Here is a 15,951-nt window from a genome sequence, read left to right on the forward strand (position 1 = left end):
GCCCATATGCGACCTGTATCTGATCTTTTCATGACAGTCTGAACGACACAGATCCGATCTTTTCAAATGCGACCCAGGCCACTTGGGTATGTGGTCCCAAATCCGATACATATCCGATCTTTTCAAATGCGACTTCAGTCTGAACGGCCAGGTCGCATGTATCCGACCCGCACGTCATTGATATGCGAAAAACGTCATTATTCTGCGTTGAAGTAGTCGTCGGTTTGAAAACGGACTGCATATTCGTCGAGCTGAGGTAAATCTGCCGAACGGGTCGACCTCGACGAGCCCGTTAATTAAAAAAAATAAAATAAAAGCCCACGGCCATTATATATACGTTATCTGATATTAGATAGCTTTAATAATTTTTTGTTCTCTGTAAACTGTTTGCTTTTGTTCTCTCATGGACAGATAACATTATATATCATGTTCCCTTTCGAAGGGGAACTCAAGTTGCGTTCCCTAGGGGTTGCTATGGGGAATGCCTCAGGCATGACTGGTGTCTGAGGCATGAGTCTAAACACGACAATGAACTTGACCTTGGCATGCGGCAGGGCTGCACAATTAATCGCAAAGAAACCGCACGCGATTTGGCAAAGGCTTGCTATTATGCGCAGCTTGTCAGTGCAGTGCGGCTGATCGGTAGTAACCTGGATCGGCTGACAAAATTATAAAAAATAATCAGTCTTTGCGATTTCAAAATTGCAATAAGCCAAATCGGTTTAAGTGCGATTACATGGAAATTGCGATTAATTGTGCAGCCCTAGCATGTGGCAGCCTATGACTTCACCACTGGTGCGACCGTGAGTATAAAAGGCACCTGTAAAATACGTCTTCGTCTTTCTTGTCTTCAGGAGACTGTTTGTTTGTACATGAGAGAGGAGCATGTGCGTTTAGCTCCTGAGCATAGGACATTGTTAGGCTGCCTCATGCTAGAGTGAGTCGCCATGCTGTCCTCAGAGATCAGCCAGGCAGTAAGCTAGGTTGTTAGGCTCTCTGTGAACCTCCTTGACTACTGCCTTTACAGCAGCTGAGTGTCGTTAGGCCTCCTCTCTTTATAGAGAGTCACTCTTTCAGGCCTACACTCCCTAGAGATCCACCTGAATAGCGGGTCAGAGTTAGGCTTTGCGAAGCCTCCTTGGTAAGCTGCTCTGAGCGTAGCACGCCGATAGCAATATTCAGGCCTCCGTCCCCAGAGCTCGGCAGGCAGTAGTGCTGTGTTTGGGCTCTTTGCAAGCCTTATTGGCCACTGCTTTCAGAAGGAAGCTGGTTGTGAATGCTTTTTCAGACGCCAGATAGTTTACTAAGTAGTAGGCTATCAGTGAGCCTCCTTAGTTACTGCTTTCTATGAGCCTCCTTAGTCATGCCCTTTCACTATGAGTAGAGTTTTGCTTAGGACGTTGCCAGGCCTCCTCTTGTTTTAGAGAGTTGTCATGTTGAGGCCTCCACCCACAGAGCTCCACCACGCAGTGGTGCTGAGTTGTCAGGCTTTTGAGCCTCCTTGACCACTGCGTTTAGAAAGCACCATGGGACGGCTGCGCCACATGGACTGCCACCACGTGTTCCTTGAGGGAATACATCGAGAACATCCGGTGGGTGAGTGGATCATCCTGCACCATTGGAGAAGCAGATTCGGATTCCCTTTCCATCCCCGCCGCCCTTCCAGAGTCTCGTCCCGTCGAGGCCGCCCTTCCAAAGTCTTGTCTTGCCGAGACCACCCTTCCAGAGTCTCGTGCCGTCGAGACCACCCTTCCAGAGTCTCGTCCCGTCGAGGCCACCCTTCCAGAGTCTCGTGTCGTCGAGACCACTCTTCCGGATTCTCGTCCTGCCGAGACCAGCCTTCCAGAGTATCGTCCCGCCGAGACCACCCTTCCAGAGTCTCTGCCCACTGGACCTTCCTTGCCCAAGGTCCCTCGCCCTGGAGTCAGCACCCACCTGATTACACCAGTCTAGACTCCAGGGCGTATTTGAAAAACCATAATAGGGGCACTTTAAATAAATTTATGAAGTTTCTTAAAATTACAAAACTTTAAAATGAATATTACCAAGAACTTAAGAATTTGTATTAAATTATATAAATCTCTCATGAGTGCTCATTATCTCAAATTTTTTAATGATTATTTTACTTGTCCCCTACCTTGACATTTTTTTAACAAAGATAATTTTATAGATTTATTGAAATTTTCTTAAAATTACAAAACTAAAAAAAAAAAAAAAGATAACGAAGAACTTAAGATTTCGTGTTAAATTATTTATTTATTTATGTGTAGAATTATTAAAAAAATTATAATTGTTGTCCCCAATACTTCTTTCATTACCATCACACAATACATTTTAGGAAACAAGTGGGGTTTTCAAGTTACTTTACTGCTAGTTACCTTGTTAAAATTAGCAACCATATACAAAAAAAAAAAAGAAAAAAAGATTTTTCAATATATATAAGCTAAAGGTGCCCATAACAATGATCACTTGCATATGAGTGAGGCTGAGAGAAAATAAGAGATAAGGAACAGGAAAAAGTGAAAGAATTGGTGTGGAAATATAGCGGGGTTGATACAGGAGAGGAAGAAGAAGTTGATGAAGGAGAAGAGAGGAACGTGGGAGAGGAGGGTTGACAGAGTGCAGAGCGGCTCTGAAATGAGCTACTGATGGAGTGGAGAAAGCTGAATTTGGGAGCATACAACTTTTGAGGAGCAAGGGAGAGATGAGTGTTGATGTGAGGGATGAACATAATATTATGAGTGATGGAACAGGAACAGAGTGGAATAAAACAAGTGCTGAAAGATAGCGAGGAGAGAGTTGAAGGTTTACTGGAGTGCTGTACAGTATATGTAGAGTATATGTTTTGTGGAGTGATAAAAGAAGAACAAAGAGAGAGATTGGGATAGAAAAGTTGTAATTACACTAAAATATTATTTAAAAATACTCAGAGAAACTATATAGCAATACTATGGCAATGTAATTTCAGTCTTGTATGCAAAAATCTAAACTCTTTGAAATATATCACTGGATTGTCCTGTTTTGTTGTTATAATTTTGTAATGATTTGATAATGGATCCTTTCTCATTTCTGATTATATGTGTTTCCCAGCATGCAGCTGGTCATAAATTCAGCTTTCTAATGCATCCCTGTTTGAGTTCTTTCTATGTTCTTTTCGTTAAAGGAGAAGAAATAGTCCAACAGCCCTCAAAAACACATTTGGGTCCAGTGTCAAATTCTTTCTGGCTTTCTGCACTTTTTGATCTTATCAGATATGATTTTCTCAAGGACTAGTGTTGGAATGAGAGCTGCAGTACTTTCAGTTTCACCAGTTAGCTTTCTGAGTGCCGTTACATGGTGTATCAATCTTTCATTTGAAAGTCACCTGTCTAGTATCTGTAAAACCACATTTTTTCATCTTAAAAATATATATCTAAATTACGTCATATGCTCTCAATGAAAAATGCAGAACAATTAGTTCATGCGTTCATGACATCAAGGCTAGATTATTGTAATGATATTATGGGTGGTTGCCCTGCACGCTTAATAAACAAACTACAGCTGGTCCAAAATGCAGCAGCTAGAGTTCTTACCAGAACCAGGAAGTATGACCATATTAGCCGGTTCTTTCAACACTGCATTGGCTCCCTATTAAACAAATTTTGCTGATTACTTACAAAGCATTGAATGATTTAGCTCCCCAGTACTTGAGCGAGCTCTTAACGCATTATAGTCCTTCACGTCTATTGCGATCTCAAAATTCCGGCCCGTTGATAATACTTAGAATATCAAAATCGACTACTGGTGGTAGATCCCTTTCCTATTTAGCACCAAAACTTTGGAACAATCTTCCTAACATTGAAGCAGACACACTCTGTCAGTTCAAATCTAGACTAAAAACACATCTCTTTGGCCTAGCATACACATATCACATTATAGACTTCTATAATTCAATGTTAGGCTGCATAGATTAGGTCAGTCAGAACCGGGAACACTCCCCATAAATCCTGATGTATGTACTTGTTACATCATAAGAAGAATGGCATCTATTAGTCTCTTTCAGGGCCGTGCAGAGACCTCTGGAGGGGCAGGTGCTCAAAGTATAAAAGGGGGCACATGGAACAAGGCTTTAAATAGGGCTGTGCTCAAAATATCAATACAGCAATATATCAATATGGATGATTCTGTATCGATACGGCAGCAAATGCATTGATGCAGTTTTGAAAAAGAAACAGGAAAGACAAATTTTAAGTTTAAAAGTTAAAAAATTTAAATAATTATGTGTAGGCTACATATGAATAACTCTGGGATTAGAAACTGAAGTATCTTAAGTTGCCCCAACCTGATGGCTTTTCCTTCTCTGTTATAGCCTACAGAATAATAAAGAACAGCTGTTATAGTAAACTGTGTAGGACAAAATCAACGTGGCCCACGTTTCGTACAGTACAGTATAGTATAGTTTTATTTAATGCCATGTCAGCATCTGTGGCTATTTTCATGGCATAAACTGATTTACAAAAATACAAGAGTTACATTTATACAATGAAAATAAAAACAAAGCAAACAGAAAAAAAATACAGCAATTAATACTTTACAATATTTTTAACATTAATGTGATACCTGTTTCTGGTAAATTCTTACTAAAGTCCTTAAGTGAGTTTGCTGCCTTTGCTGTTGTTACTGCTGCTGCTGCTGATGATGATACTGCTGGAGTTGATCTGAGACTGTAGACATTAAAACAAACATATAGGAGATATATTAGCTGATTAAACAATTTTTATGTGACCATGACAAGATGTAAAGATAGCTGACAGTGTTTGGAACTGGCTCACTAGCTCACTGACCTGCTGTAAAGCTGCAGACTCTGCCCAGGCTGCTAGGGGAGATGTTCACAGAGGCTGCTGCACACAAAACATAAGATACTGGTAAGTCTTACCAGTGTTGTGATCATTTTTAAGGCACTCTACGTTTTTTAAATAAATATTGTAATAATAATAATAGTTTAAAGTATAAATAACATAAAAAGACCAGACCCCTCGACACCCGTGAAACTTTTCTCCCTAAACAGCAAGCTAACGTAACTTCTACAGCCTACACACAGACAGCAATGTAAACATTTCTGCATGCTCTCTTCACGTCGTTCTTGTAAAATAATAATAATAAGTAAACAAACATCATAAGCACTTCGCTGAGAATGAAACACCACTTACCAGCAGCCGCAGAGTTGAAGATATCGTCTGGTAGTGCGCGTAGCCGCGCAAATTTTAAAAATGCGCGTGCAGCGTGAGGAATCGTCCCGGTTGAGTTCGTCAGGTGAAAGGTCATCATGTGGGTCATTTTATTTACGGCTAAATTATTCATTAATTTTACTAATAGTTAGATTGGGCAGGCATCCACAAAAGGGCCTTTAGTTACAAAAAAGGAGAGGAAATTTTGCCTTGAAAAAAAAGGGCACTTTGGGCACCAAGGGGCAAAAGGGCAGGTGCTCGAGCACCCAACGCCCCCCCCCTCTGCACGTGCCTGGTCTCTTTGTTTATCCGAGGTTACGCATTTGCGCGACATCTGCATTATCGCCGGTTCGCGTTTTTGAGGTTTGTGCAGCGATAACGGATAATCGCTTGCACCTTCGAACCTATTTCAGGGAGTGCGTTCTCGAGACACCAGGTACTGTTTTGTGCGGATGGGCAGCCGGAGCGCGTTAAGGGTTTTCCTGTTAGAACGGTGTTGTGTTATCGCCCCCTAAGTTAATAACTAATGAATCTTCGCAACGGAAGTGAATCAATCAATCAAAACTAACTTTAGCTGCACAATAACTTTATCCTAGAGCTGTTGTAAAACCTAAACAATCTGTTACGTTAATTTCCTATTATCACTGTAAAGCTGCTTTGAAACAATCCATACTGTTAAAGCGCTATATAAATGAAGGTGACTTGACTTGACTATGACACGTTAACAGCCCCTAATGTAAGGGGAGGAATGAGGTAAAGCAGGGCTTTACAAATGCGAGGCGCTCGTGGCATGGTGCAGCATTAGGCCCAGATGCCCATTGGTCCCTGGGCACAGCCCTTAAACACCTTGGCACAAGGACGGCAGATGTTTATAAGCTAAAAACATGAATTATGAGCTTCCAGAACTTCTGATTGAGGCTGTGTGTGACCTCCTAACTGAACTCCTTTCCACAAATTGAATAGAAATAAAAACAGTACAAATAACAAATTAAATTAAATTAAATTAAATTCTTAGTCTTATTGGTGCAAACAACAAGTGCAACCATAATCAAAGTACTATCTCAGGATTCAAAGTGCAAACAGAGACCAAAACAGAGACCAGAGCCACAACTACACAGTCCAGAGATAGGTTTGATATTGGGAGGAGTTGTCAGATTCCTAATTTGCGGGCATCAGGGAGCTCGTATTTTACTTTCACTTTTTTTAATTCGTGATCGCGTGTAGTCCGTAGTGGTGGTGCTGAGTGCACATTCTACAAGATAAGGGGCCATTCACACCTAACGTGTTTTTGTTTTGTAAATCGCAGTGGCTCTGGCAGTGGAATGGAAAAAAACGCAAGGTCCCGAGATGCGTTTTTTAAAAGTTTAAACGATTTTAACTTGAGCCGCGTTTTTAGAATGATGTGTCAGGCGCGAGACGCTGCAAAAGATGCAAGACGTGAGCGCAACGTTATACACATCCATGTAGCGCGTGTATACATAGACAAACAATGGAAAAGTAGCACATTGGAATGGAAAAACGCTTTCCGTGTGAACCGCCCCTAAGACATTTATCAGACGTTCTGTCGCGCAACAAATCCTCCGCCATCGTCACGTGATCAGTGAACTGTGATTCCTGCTGCACTGTGTCACAGTCTGTGTGTGACTGCAACTCGTGCTGGAGGTTGTAGGGTTTGTAGTAGTTTTTAAAGCTTCTTGGTTCCCTTCCAAGGGAACTCAAAACTGCATTATGGCGCTGCTTTGACTCTAAGAACGCCTCCTGCAGAACCGGTGCCTGAAGCATGTGTGCAAGCATGCCAATTCTATTGGCCAACATGAGGTCTGGTGACGTAGTGTGACTCGTCAATGAGACCATCTACGTCACGGAATCCCCAGGTTCTTTGTCTTCAGGAAGCCGCATGTCTGTACCGTGTGTGTATATTTTGTCATATTTTGTATCTCGTTTGTCTCATATGGTAGTTAGAGCAACAAAAATGGCAGGCAAACAGTATAGGAGATGTGTGACACCATGTCCCAGCTATATTACAGGGGACGACTCACACGTGTGTGTTTTATTTAGGAGAGGAGCATGCACTCGAAGGGGTTTATTGCGTGCACTTTGAGCACAATACAAAATCTCCGTTCCCAGATTGGAGGGAGGAAAGTCGAAAGTCTGCGCCCCATGGTTCAGGTTCTGCGGCTACCGAGGAGGGGTGGTGGCTTTAATCATGGGGATCACAGGTCCAGTTAGTATTCCCCCATCTTTCCCCCTTTCTAAGGCCCTGTTGGAGGGTCCCAGTTTGGATTCAGAAGCTTGCTCTGCAATCTCTTCCGGTTCCCACCTCCTCCTTCCCATAACAACATACCGTGTTACAGGCAGCTTTCAAGCAACTAATCAAGGACCATCATTTTCAAGGATACTCATCTTTCATGGCACATAAACTGTCTGAAAATGAGGGCAGTGTTTCTAGCACTGAAACACTTCCTCTCACAACTGTAAGGCTACCATGTGTTGGTCTGCATGGACAACACTACAGTGGTCTCTTACATCAATCACCAGTGCTGGCTGCATTCACACCCCCTATTCAGGCAGGGGCCGCAGATCCTACTCTGGGCAGAAAACAAACTGCTCTCCCTGAGGGCAGTTTACATTCTGTGGCATGCAAATGTGAAAGCAGATATCTTGTCGAGGCAGGGACTGAGGCCCCGGGAATGGCGACTCCACCCACAGGTGGTGGAGACCATATGGCAGAGGTACGGCCAAGCGGAAGTGGACTTGTTCACCTCCAAGGTGTCGACCCACTATCCCCTCTGGTTTGCCCTCACTCCTCCAGCTCCATTGGGGCTGGATGCCATGGTACATACTGTATGTGGCTGAGGCTTTCTCTGCATGCCTTTCCTCGGATAGCTCTGCTCCGGGGAGTCCTAGCAAGCATTCGCCAAGACTGAGTTTATCTATTATTAGTGGCTCTGTTCTGGTCAGCCCGGGTATGGTTTACAGATCTGGTGTATTGCCTCGATGATGCTTTCACCCCTTTCACCTCCAGCCAGAGATTTGGAAAATTTGGGTCTGGACCCTGAGGGATACCAGCTCATGACTTTCTGTGTCTTAACTGATTTTGTGAGAATTTTGAGTTCTTTTGAGGAAATTATATGCCCTAACTTTGTGTAATGTTGTGAACATCGCAACGTAAACCCAGTCCACTGCCTGCTTGATAGAGTGCTGGAGATCCTCAAAGAACATCTATCTGCAGGTTATTTCTTTCTTGGGACCTTTCTGTGGTTTCTGTTACACAGCTTTGTTGGGCAGGTATTCTTCCTCAGTGTAGCAGTGCTTGTATTGATGTTTCCATAGTGTCAATGCCATGATACAGCGTTGAGTTCCCTCGAAAGAGAACGTTCCCTGAGAAGTCAACAAGATGCTGCGTCACTTTGCCACACTTTAGGCATGCCATCCTTAAGACAATTAGAATCTGGGGATTCCGTGACATAGATACCCTTTCATGGTCTCACTGACATGTCACACTTGTCAACTGACCTCACATTACCCAAAATAATTGTTATGTTTGCACACATGCTGAGGACACCAGTTCCACACAGAATAACCTAAAACAGTGGAGCACTTTTAAACTCAAAGTGATTCAAAGTAGGGGTTGAACTACTTCAGATTTTTAAAAGTCGCCATTTATGTGATGAAAGTTGAGTCGAGTTGTTGAGTTGCTTTGAAAGATTTTTATGCTGATGGGTAATGCTGATTATACTTTAAGCCTCCTCTATCAGGTCTAAATATAGATTGTGTTTGTGATCAGATTTTATCCCAGTGTTTTAATGTTTTATCTCTGGAAGTCTTCCCATTTCTCTCTGACTGTTGTGACGAATAATTTTTTGAAGCTTGTTGAAATGTAGCGGAGCACGCAATCCAACACTGCAGTATGCAAACACAAGCACGTGTGGGACATACTATACAGGATATCTTATCACAAAAGGTTGTTGTTGCTGATTAGCCTTGAAGCAACTGTGTGTTTTTATGATGATGCTGCACACAGATTTGTGTATTTTTTAGGTGTTAGTGTACTTATATAGCTTTATGTTTGTTTGCAAAAAACAAATCTGTGAATGCACCCTTATGAAACAAATTACTATGTAACATGGTTCTTTTGTTTAAACATTTAATTGCAATTCGTTTTTAATAATCTTTCTTTTTCTTTTTACAGCTGCACCCCAGTTCTTTCCTGCTTTTCATCATCCGGTACCAATTGATGATAGACACGCACAAGGCCGATACATTTATGAACCCTCGCCAGTACCACCGCTACATGTGTGAGTAAACACACAAACTCTCACAACTTTATTTATGTCTATTCCAATATTTAATGCCCCCATTAATGTATTTAGCCTTCTATTTAATTTTAATGTAAGACACTACAGGCACTGTTCAATTTAGAGATTTTGGGCTATTTTGCTTCCATAACTTGTCATTCAGGCTACTGGCAAGAACACATTCAAAATACATATTAAAAGTGTTTTATTTTATTATACTGTATAATTTCAATTACAGTACTATACGTTTGTAAAACATGTTTTCTCAAAATGAGCCTCCCTAAATGAGTTACGTACAGTACACCTAACTTGACAGTATTTTATATGGAGTGATAAAAAGAGATATCCAAAATCTGTAATATGTTATCAAAATGAAACAAGAATTTTTAACCTGACATTATCTAATGTTCATATATCTGTGCTGGAAATGTATGCAAATTAGTGCAATTTAATTAGATAATGAGTAATTTGCATATTTAAACATAACATTTCAGAAAAACTGTAATACAAAACATTTATCTTAATGTAATGTGATTAATCAGCTGGGTAAAATAAAGTGTCTGTTAAAATGTTTACCCAATTCACCTGTAGTGTTGCCTTAATATGCCTTAAATGTATCATGACTTTCAATCTAAACAAGAAAGGAGTTCACATTTTCGATTCGATTTTAATATAGATTATGACTTGTTAGTATTATTTTATTATCTGTATAATGTTATCAGTTCTCATCTTGGCAGATGTGTCATAAGAAGGGGTGTCCATGTCTGGTCTAGCGGTATTGCAGTACACGTGCATTAACTGTTTCCATGGGATCTGATCCATACATCTCTCAGATGATCTGTAGTTCTGTGTCAGAGATCAAAGACTAGGTGAACACATTGACAAGAGACATGCTAATGAGTGCATCAGACACAGAGACAGACATGAGAGCCTGTTAGTGCATGATTCCTCTAAAACTGCTCATCAGGCCCCGTCAGAGAAGATGTAACAAACTCCTCTCTCACACAGCTGTTCTGCAAGCTGTCACATGTAGCACAACAATACCCCACTTCAACCCCAAATGTGTTGCTATTGTACACTGTGTAAAAATTTGTATGAAGATGTTACCTTCTTCAAGATGAAAAGTCACTTTGTGAGATACTGAATGAAGTCACAATTGTGACATATAAAGTTGGAATAAATTTTTTTTGTGTGTGTTTTGTATTGACAGAGAAATTTCAATTTCAGATATTCAGAATTGTAGTTTTTATATAGAATCAAAGTCTATGTAAGTGTGCATGTTTGTGTGTGCATGTTTGTGTTCCCTCACGGGTTCTGTATAGTTCTCTATACGGGGGATTCCCACAGCAGTTTCCCCTGCTCTCATCCTCACATCTCTGAGATGTGCAAGTATGCATTTATAATCTTTTGAACTTTCTTTTTCATTTTCTTTACTCATCATTTCCTTTTTCTGATTGTTTTGTATTCATTTCAGAACACCATGTTCCCATTTTAAATTACAATATGTGTTTGCCTTTTGATCCTCATCTGTCTCCGCTTTTCTCCCTATCTCCGCCTCTTTTGCATGACACGCGAAACCATCGTAGCCCTATGGTGGGACAAATTGAATGGGGCAGCTACTTGGTCCATATTACGTTTTGTATTGTTCATCATTACATCCTTTGCCTTCCCCACATCCCCCCTTCTCCATCCTCTAGAGTCATATCTCTCTTGTGCCCATTACACCGCTAAGAATAATGAATTTTTTATGTCATCTCCTAGCTCTAACTCACGTGCTAAAGAGAGGTGTGAAAAGGGGGGAGAGACACGCGCCAGGGGCTTGATTTATGTCCAATGTCAGTATAAACAAAATGACAAATATAATTTAGCATTCAGTTTATGTGGAGATAATGGGGCAACACGAGGCTCAAACAAGACTCAAACAAATATCTGCCATGGTTTATCAAGTGAATTAAATTACAGGTGGGGCGGCTGTATTCACAGTACATGCCTGACTTGCTACAATTGCCTTGCAGTAGACAGACATACTTTTATGTATGTACTTAACAAAGTGTGAGCCGTCCCACAAATCACTTTACTTTGAATCTTTGAATATGACAAAGAGCGATAACAGTGTCCACTCCCATTAATATAGTTTAGTGAAACGGCAAGAACTTTTATTTAAACTGACAGTAAACCGATGGTAGTAAGCAGTGTTGAGGGTATCGCATTATGAGTACCATGAGCTACGTAACTAATCAGATTACTTTTTTTATGCAACGAGTAATGTATTGTAACGAGTAATGTAATGCATTACTTTTAAATTTACCGTTACTTTTTCAAATAATGCAAGTTACTTTCTCGTTTATTTACTGACATCTCTCATGTCCCCATTTTGGGAGAAATCAGGAGTAAGGTGCAGAGGCGTTGTTTAAACATGATGGTTGTTGTAGTTCTAGACTAAATGTGAGCATGCATGCATCTCACTTGCACAAAACAGATTCAGTATTCCTTAAATTGAATACAAACTGAGAAGTGCAAACTCAGAATATTATGCTAACCTAAAATCCAGTTTAAAGACCTATTTTTACTCTCTTGCGTTCGAGTGATGTTGTCTATGTATTTTAAACACACACACCCGCTGCTCTGGGTGTGTGTATCCATGTTTGCAGTGTGTGTGTGTTAACTACTCACTACTCTGCTCCTAATGTGTGTGCATTAACTTGGATGGGTTAAATGCAGAGGTCAAATTCCAAGTATGGGTTACCATACTTGGCCATCACGTGTCACTTTCACTTTCACTAAATTAGTTGGTGTTCTACGTTATGTATATACATACATTGAATTATTTTTGATACTTGATTTTTATCTCAATTTCGTTTTTTTTACTCCTTTTTTTTAAAATTGATTTATTTGATTGTATTGTAAAGCAATTTGGATCAACTACGGTTGTGTTAAACTTGTGCTCTATAAATAAAACTTGAATTGACTTGACTCCAATAATTGAATATGTTAAAAATACAAATGTACTTTATATAATTAATCTCAATTTATTAACCAATGTCTTTGCTGCTGACCTTTGATGATCCAATTCAACCATACCAATAAGCAAAAATCACTTTAGATAAACATCACATTTGTGTTTAATTGTTTTGTTTTTATTGCTGAAGGAAGAGTGGGGAACATTCTTCTCCTGTGTCCTATTCTTCTGCAATCCAGCATGGCAGTTACATTTGTTTGAGCTGCGCTCGCTATTATACAGGTGTAAATTTGCCTTATAGAATAGAACTTTTGTTATTTTGTTAAAAAAAAACAACAAAAAAAACAAGCTCAGCTCAGGTGAGAAAAAGTAATGCTAATGTAAAGTAACACATTTAGTGTATAATGTCAGATCAAATCCGATTTTTGTGCATATCCAAATCTGATCAGAATTAGCTAATGTGAACAGCAAAAAAGCTCAATTTAATGCATCCTTGCTGAATAAAAGTTTTGAATGAGTTATGAGTAATGAGTAATGAGTTTTAAACTTTTAAACAGTATTGTTTAATCTTCTTTATGTGAATTAAATAAGTAGGGTTTGTAGTCCTTATGGGAATCTGATTTAATGTTGATCAAAAAGTAATAAGACCTAAATTTGATTTTGGAAAAAGAAAAAATTGCTGTCATTTTGAAATGACCATCTTCAAGCATTTATCCATCAATTCATTGTATTGATTACCATTAACAGCCCAGAAGCTGTAAAGGTGGGCAAAATCGTATTTCACTCCTGCAAAATGAAAACATGTCAGATGTCTCCTGGCAATGCAGCTTGTTTTCTGACATCTTCAAATCCAAACTTCATCACACAATTAGAGAAGAGACAGACAAATGCATTAAGAAACAGGGTTTGACAGTTAAAACCACCTACAATGGAAGATTATGGGGGCAATTAAAAACAGTTGCTTTAATTCCATTGTATTGGATTTAATTCCAGTTTGGGGTCAGTAAGACTTTATATTTTTATATTTTACCAACCTCAAAATTTTAAACAGTGCACATTTCTGTGATTTTTTTATATTTTTTTATTTATTTAAATTTTTTATTTTGTATTATTCTTTTTGGTTACACATTATTTCGATAGTCCACTTTAGACATTCTACTAACTATATATAAGTAACTTTTCAACTACATGTCAACTAACTCTCATTAGAATATTAGTAGGCTGTAATAGACTGTCAGTAGACTGTTAGTTTATGGTTAGGTGTTATGGTTCGGGTTAGGAGAACAAGTTGACTTGTAGTTGCCAAGTTACTAGTGAGTAGAATGTCTGTTGGGGGACCAACAAAATATAGTGTTAGCAGATATTAAGCAGACAGTCTACTAATCCTCTAATGAGAGTTAGTTGACATGTAGCTGCAAAGTTAATTATAGTTAGTAGAATGTCTAAAGTGGACTATCGAAATAAAGTGTTACCTTATTTTTGAAGATGCTGTAAGTAACTTTTGATAGTGTCATCAAATATGTTTGGCTGTTTTGTTACACCTGTAAGTGAACAGAAAGTGCACAGAGTGTTTGTTTGTGTAAGGCAGTGACATAGATGCTGGAGTGGATGTTAAAAAAAAGAAAAATTAAATTGTTTAAGACAAGTTCTCCTTGGTGAACAGAATTAATCGTTATTTGCACTCTTAAATATATGCCTAGGATCAGCCGGGATATTATTGCAGTACTTTCCCATGCAGCTCCTCATTACAGCTCGTAATTACAGTAGCTTTCACCTCGCGGCAGTGCTATCAATCTACACAGCCTTTCTCAGCTGTGAGTGGGCATCTATGACAAAAAAAAAAAAAAAACAGGGTAAGAAAGAAAGAAAAACACAGTGGTAATGACCATCTCATTTCCCACATCCAGTGCTGATTTGCTGGTTGACAAGGCAGAGTTAGCCAGTCCTGTCCTATTATTTGAGAAGACTTTAATTGAAACATGTTTATTTATTGCCCTCTTTGCTCTGAGTGGAAGCTGCTAGCGTAGCTCGCTAAACGACACTAATGGCTGTGATATGAGGGAACGGAATTAAATTAAAAGCTCATAAAATGAAATATGCTTCATATTAGCAGTTTGACACTTAATTTGCCTCCGAATGAGCAGAGGAAATCACAAATTAACTGTCCTTTGTGTTTTCTCCCTCTCTCCCGCGGCAGTCTTATTAGGCCATGGAAAAGCGCAATTACTGCAGAGGATAATCGTGTGGGTTATGAATTCATATGGGAGAGGGCACCGGTGTGGTATTCAATATTAAATGGCGGGGGTTGTGTCGACTAATGTGGCTGTTTGTTTTATTTGACTTACACAGGAAGTCATACATTCATACAGGAAGTCAGCCATTGTGCCAAAGCACCAACGGAGTGGTACTGTATGTGTTGAGTAGTTTTGTTTTATTCAATTTATTGGACCACGTCTAATAAACTACTCACCAGGCCACATCTCGGAATCTTTGTTTTTGCAAAACTATAGCAGTAAAATTATAGAAATTATATTGAAATGACTAAAGAAAATATTTTTAGCTTTTATAGTAATTAAAAAAATTATTCTCCTTTTTGGAACAATTTATAAATAAATAAATAATTTTAATCATTGAATCACATGACTCTCATGACCTTTTGGCAGCCCTGACCTGCGGACAGCTTGGCTCTATTCATCCCAGGTTAAACAGATCACTTCTCCTTAAACAAATACGATAAATGCAAAATAGACACTCTGCAGGGTGTCTGTTTGTAAATGCATCTTGCTGACTTGCTCATTATGTCTGGTGCTTAATAGTAAGCGTTCACTCACTGACTCAGTTTCTCTTTTGCATGAGTGTTACTTTCTTAGCCAAACAAAAGACACTCACACACACTCACAAAGCCCGAGTGACAGGCTTCGGTCTCCTTGGTGACTGCTTTAGACAAACGGAGGCATTCGTCTCAAGTTAATTGCCCAACACCCGAGTTTACTCAAGAGTTAGAACCTCTTGTGCTCGGAGCAAGCAATAAAATAACACACATTACCAGACACACTCCTCACATACTTAATAGACTCACTGGCTTGGCTCAGCAGCACAGCTGCTTAGAAGAACTGTAGTAAAGGATAAAATGGCTTTCAGATAAAAAAAAGAAAAAAAGAAATGTGCTTGGTGAATCAAAACTCCTCAAATGTGTTAAAGTGCATAATTTCGTTATCCATAGTCTGCCCTTTGTGTTCTCTTCAATCAATAATCAATGAATTCAGCCTAATATCAAGCAATTAGGGAAAATTACAAGCACCTTAACTGTTCATTTACAGTCACTAATTGGGGTCAAATTAATAGCTGCAGTCATGCAGTCTTTCCCCAGGTAGCCAATGAGATTTAACTGGGCAAATTTGATGGCCGCTGTGCTGGAATGTGTTTTTGTGGGCAAAAGTAAAATCTTCAGGCTGTTGTCTCATGTTTTTCAACTACATTCCAAATA

General features: G+C 39.5%; 1 protein-coding gene and 1 long non-coding RNA gene across 2 annotated transcripts in view; one reads left to right on the forward strand and one right to left on the reverse strand.

Annotated features, from left to right (window-relative positions):
• The window catches only part of gli3 (GLI family zinc finger 3), a 181,699-nt gene that overhangs the window by 100,175 nt on the left and 65,573 nt on the right, over window positions 1–15,951 (forward strand). Inside the window, exon 4 of the mRNA XM_082183977.1 lies at window positions 9,400–9,505. Coding sequence (XP_082040103.1) covers window positions 9,400–9,505 — 106 coding nt within the window. The remainder of the gene's footprint in view (window positions 1–9,399; window positions 9,506–15,951) is intronic.
• On the reverse strand, window positions 4,279–5,320 carry LOC309509379. The gene is made up of 3 exons (XR_014209882.1): window positions 5,190–5,320; window positions 4,824–4,880; window positions 4,279–4,703 (listed from the first exon to the last, which is right to left on the reverse strand). It is a non-coding gene; the product is annotated as an uncharacterized lncRNA (long non-coding RNA).

Source organism: Leuciscus leuciscus (assembly GCF_965113295.1).
Source record: "Leuciscus leuciscus genome assembly, chromosome: 11".
Lineage (NCBI taxonomy): Eukaryota > Metazoa > Chordata > Actinopteri > Cypriniformes > Leuciscidae > Leuciscus > Leuciscus leuciscus.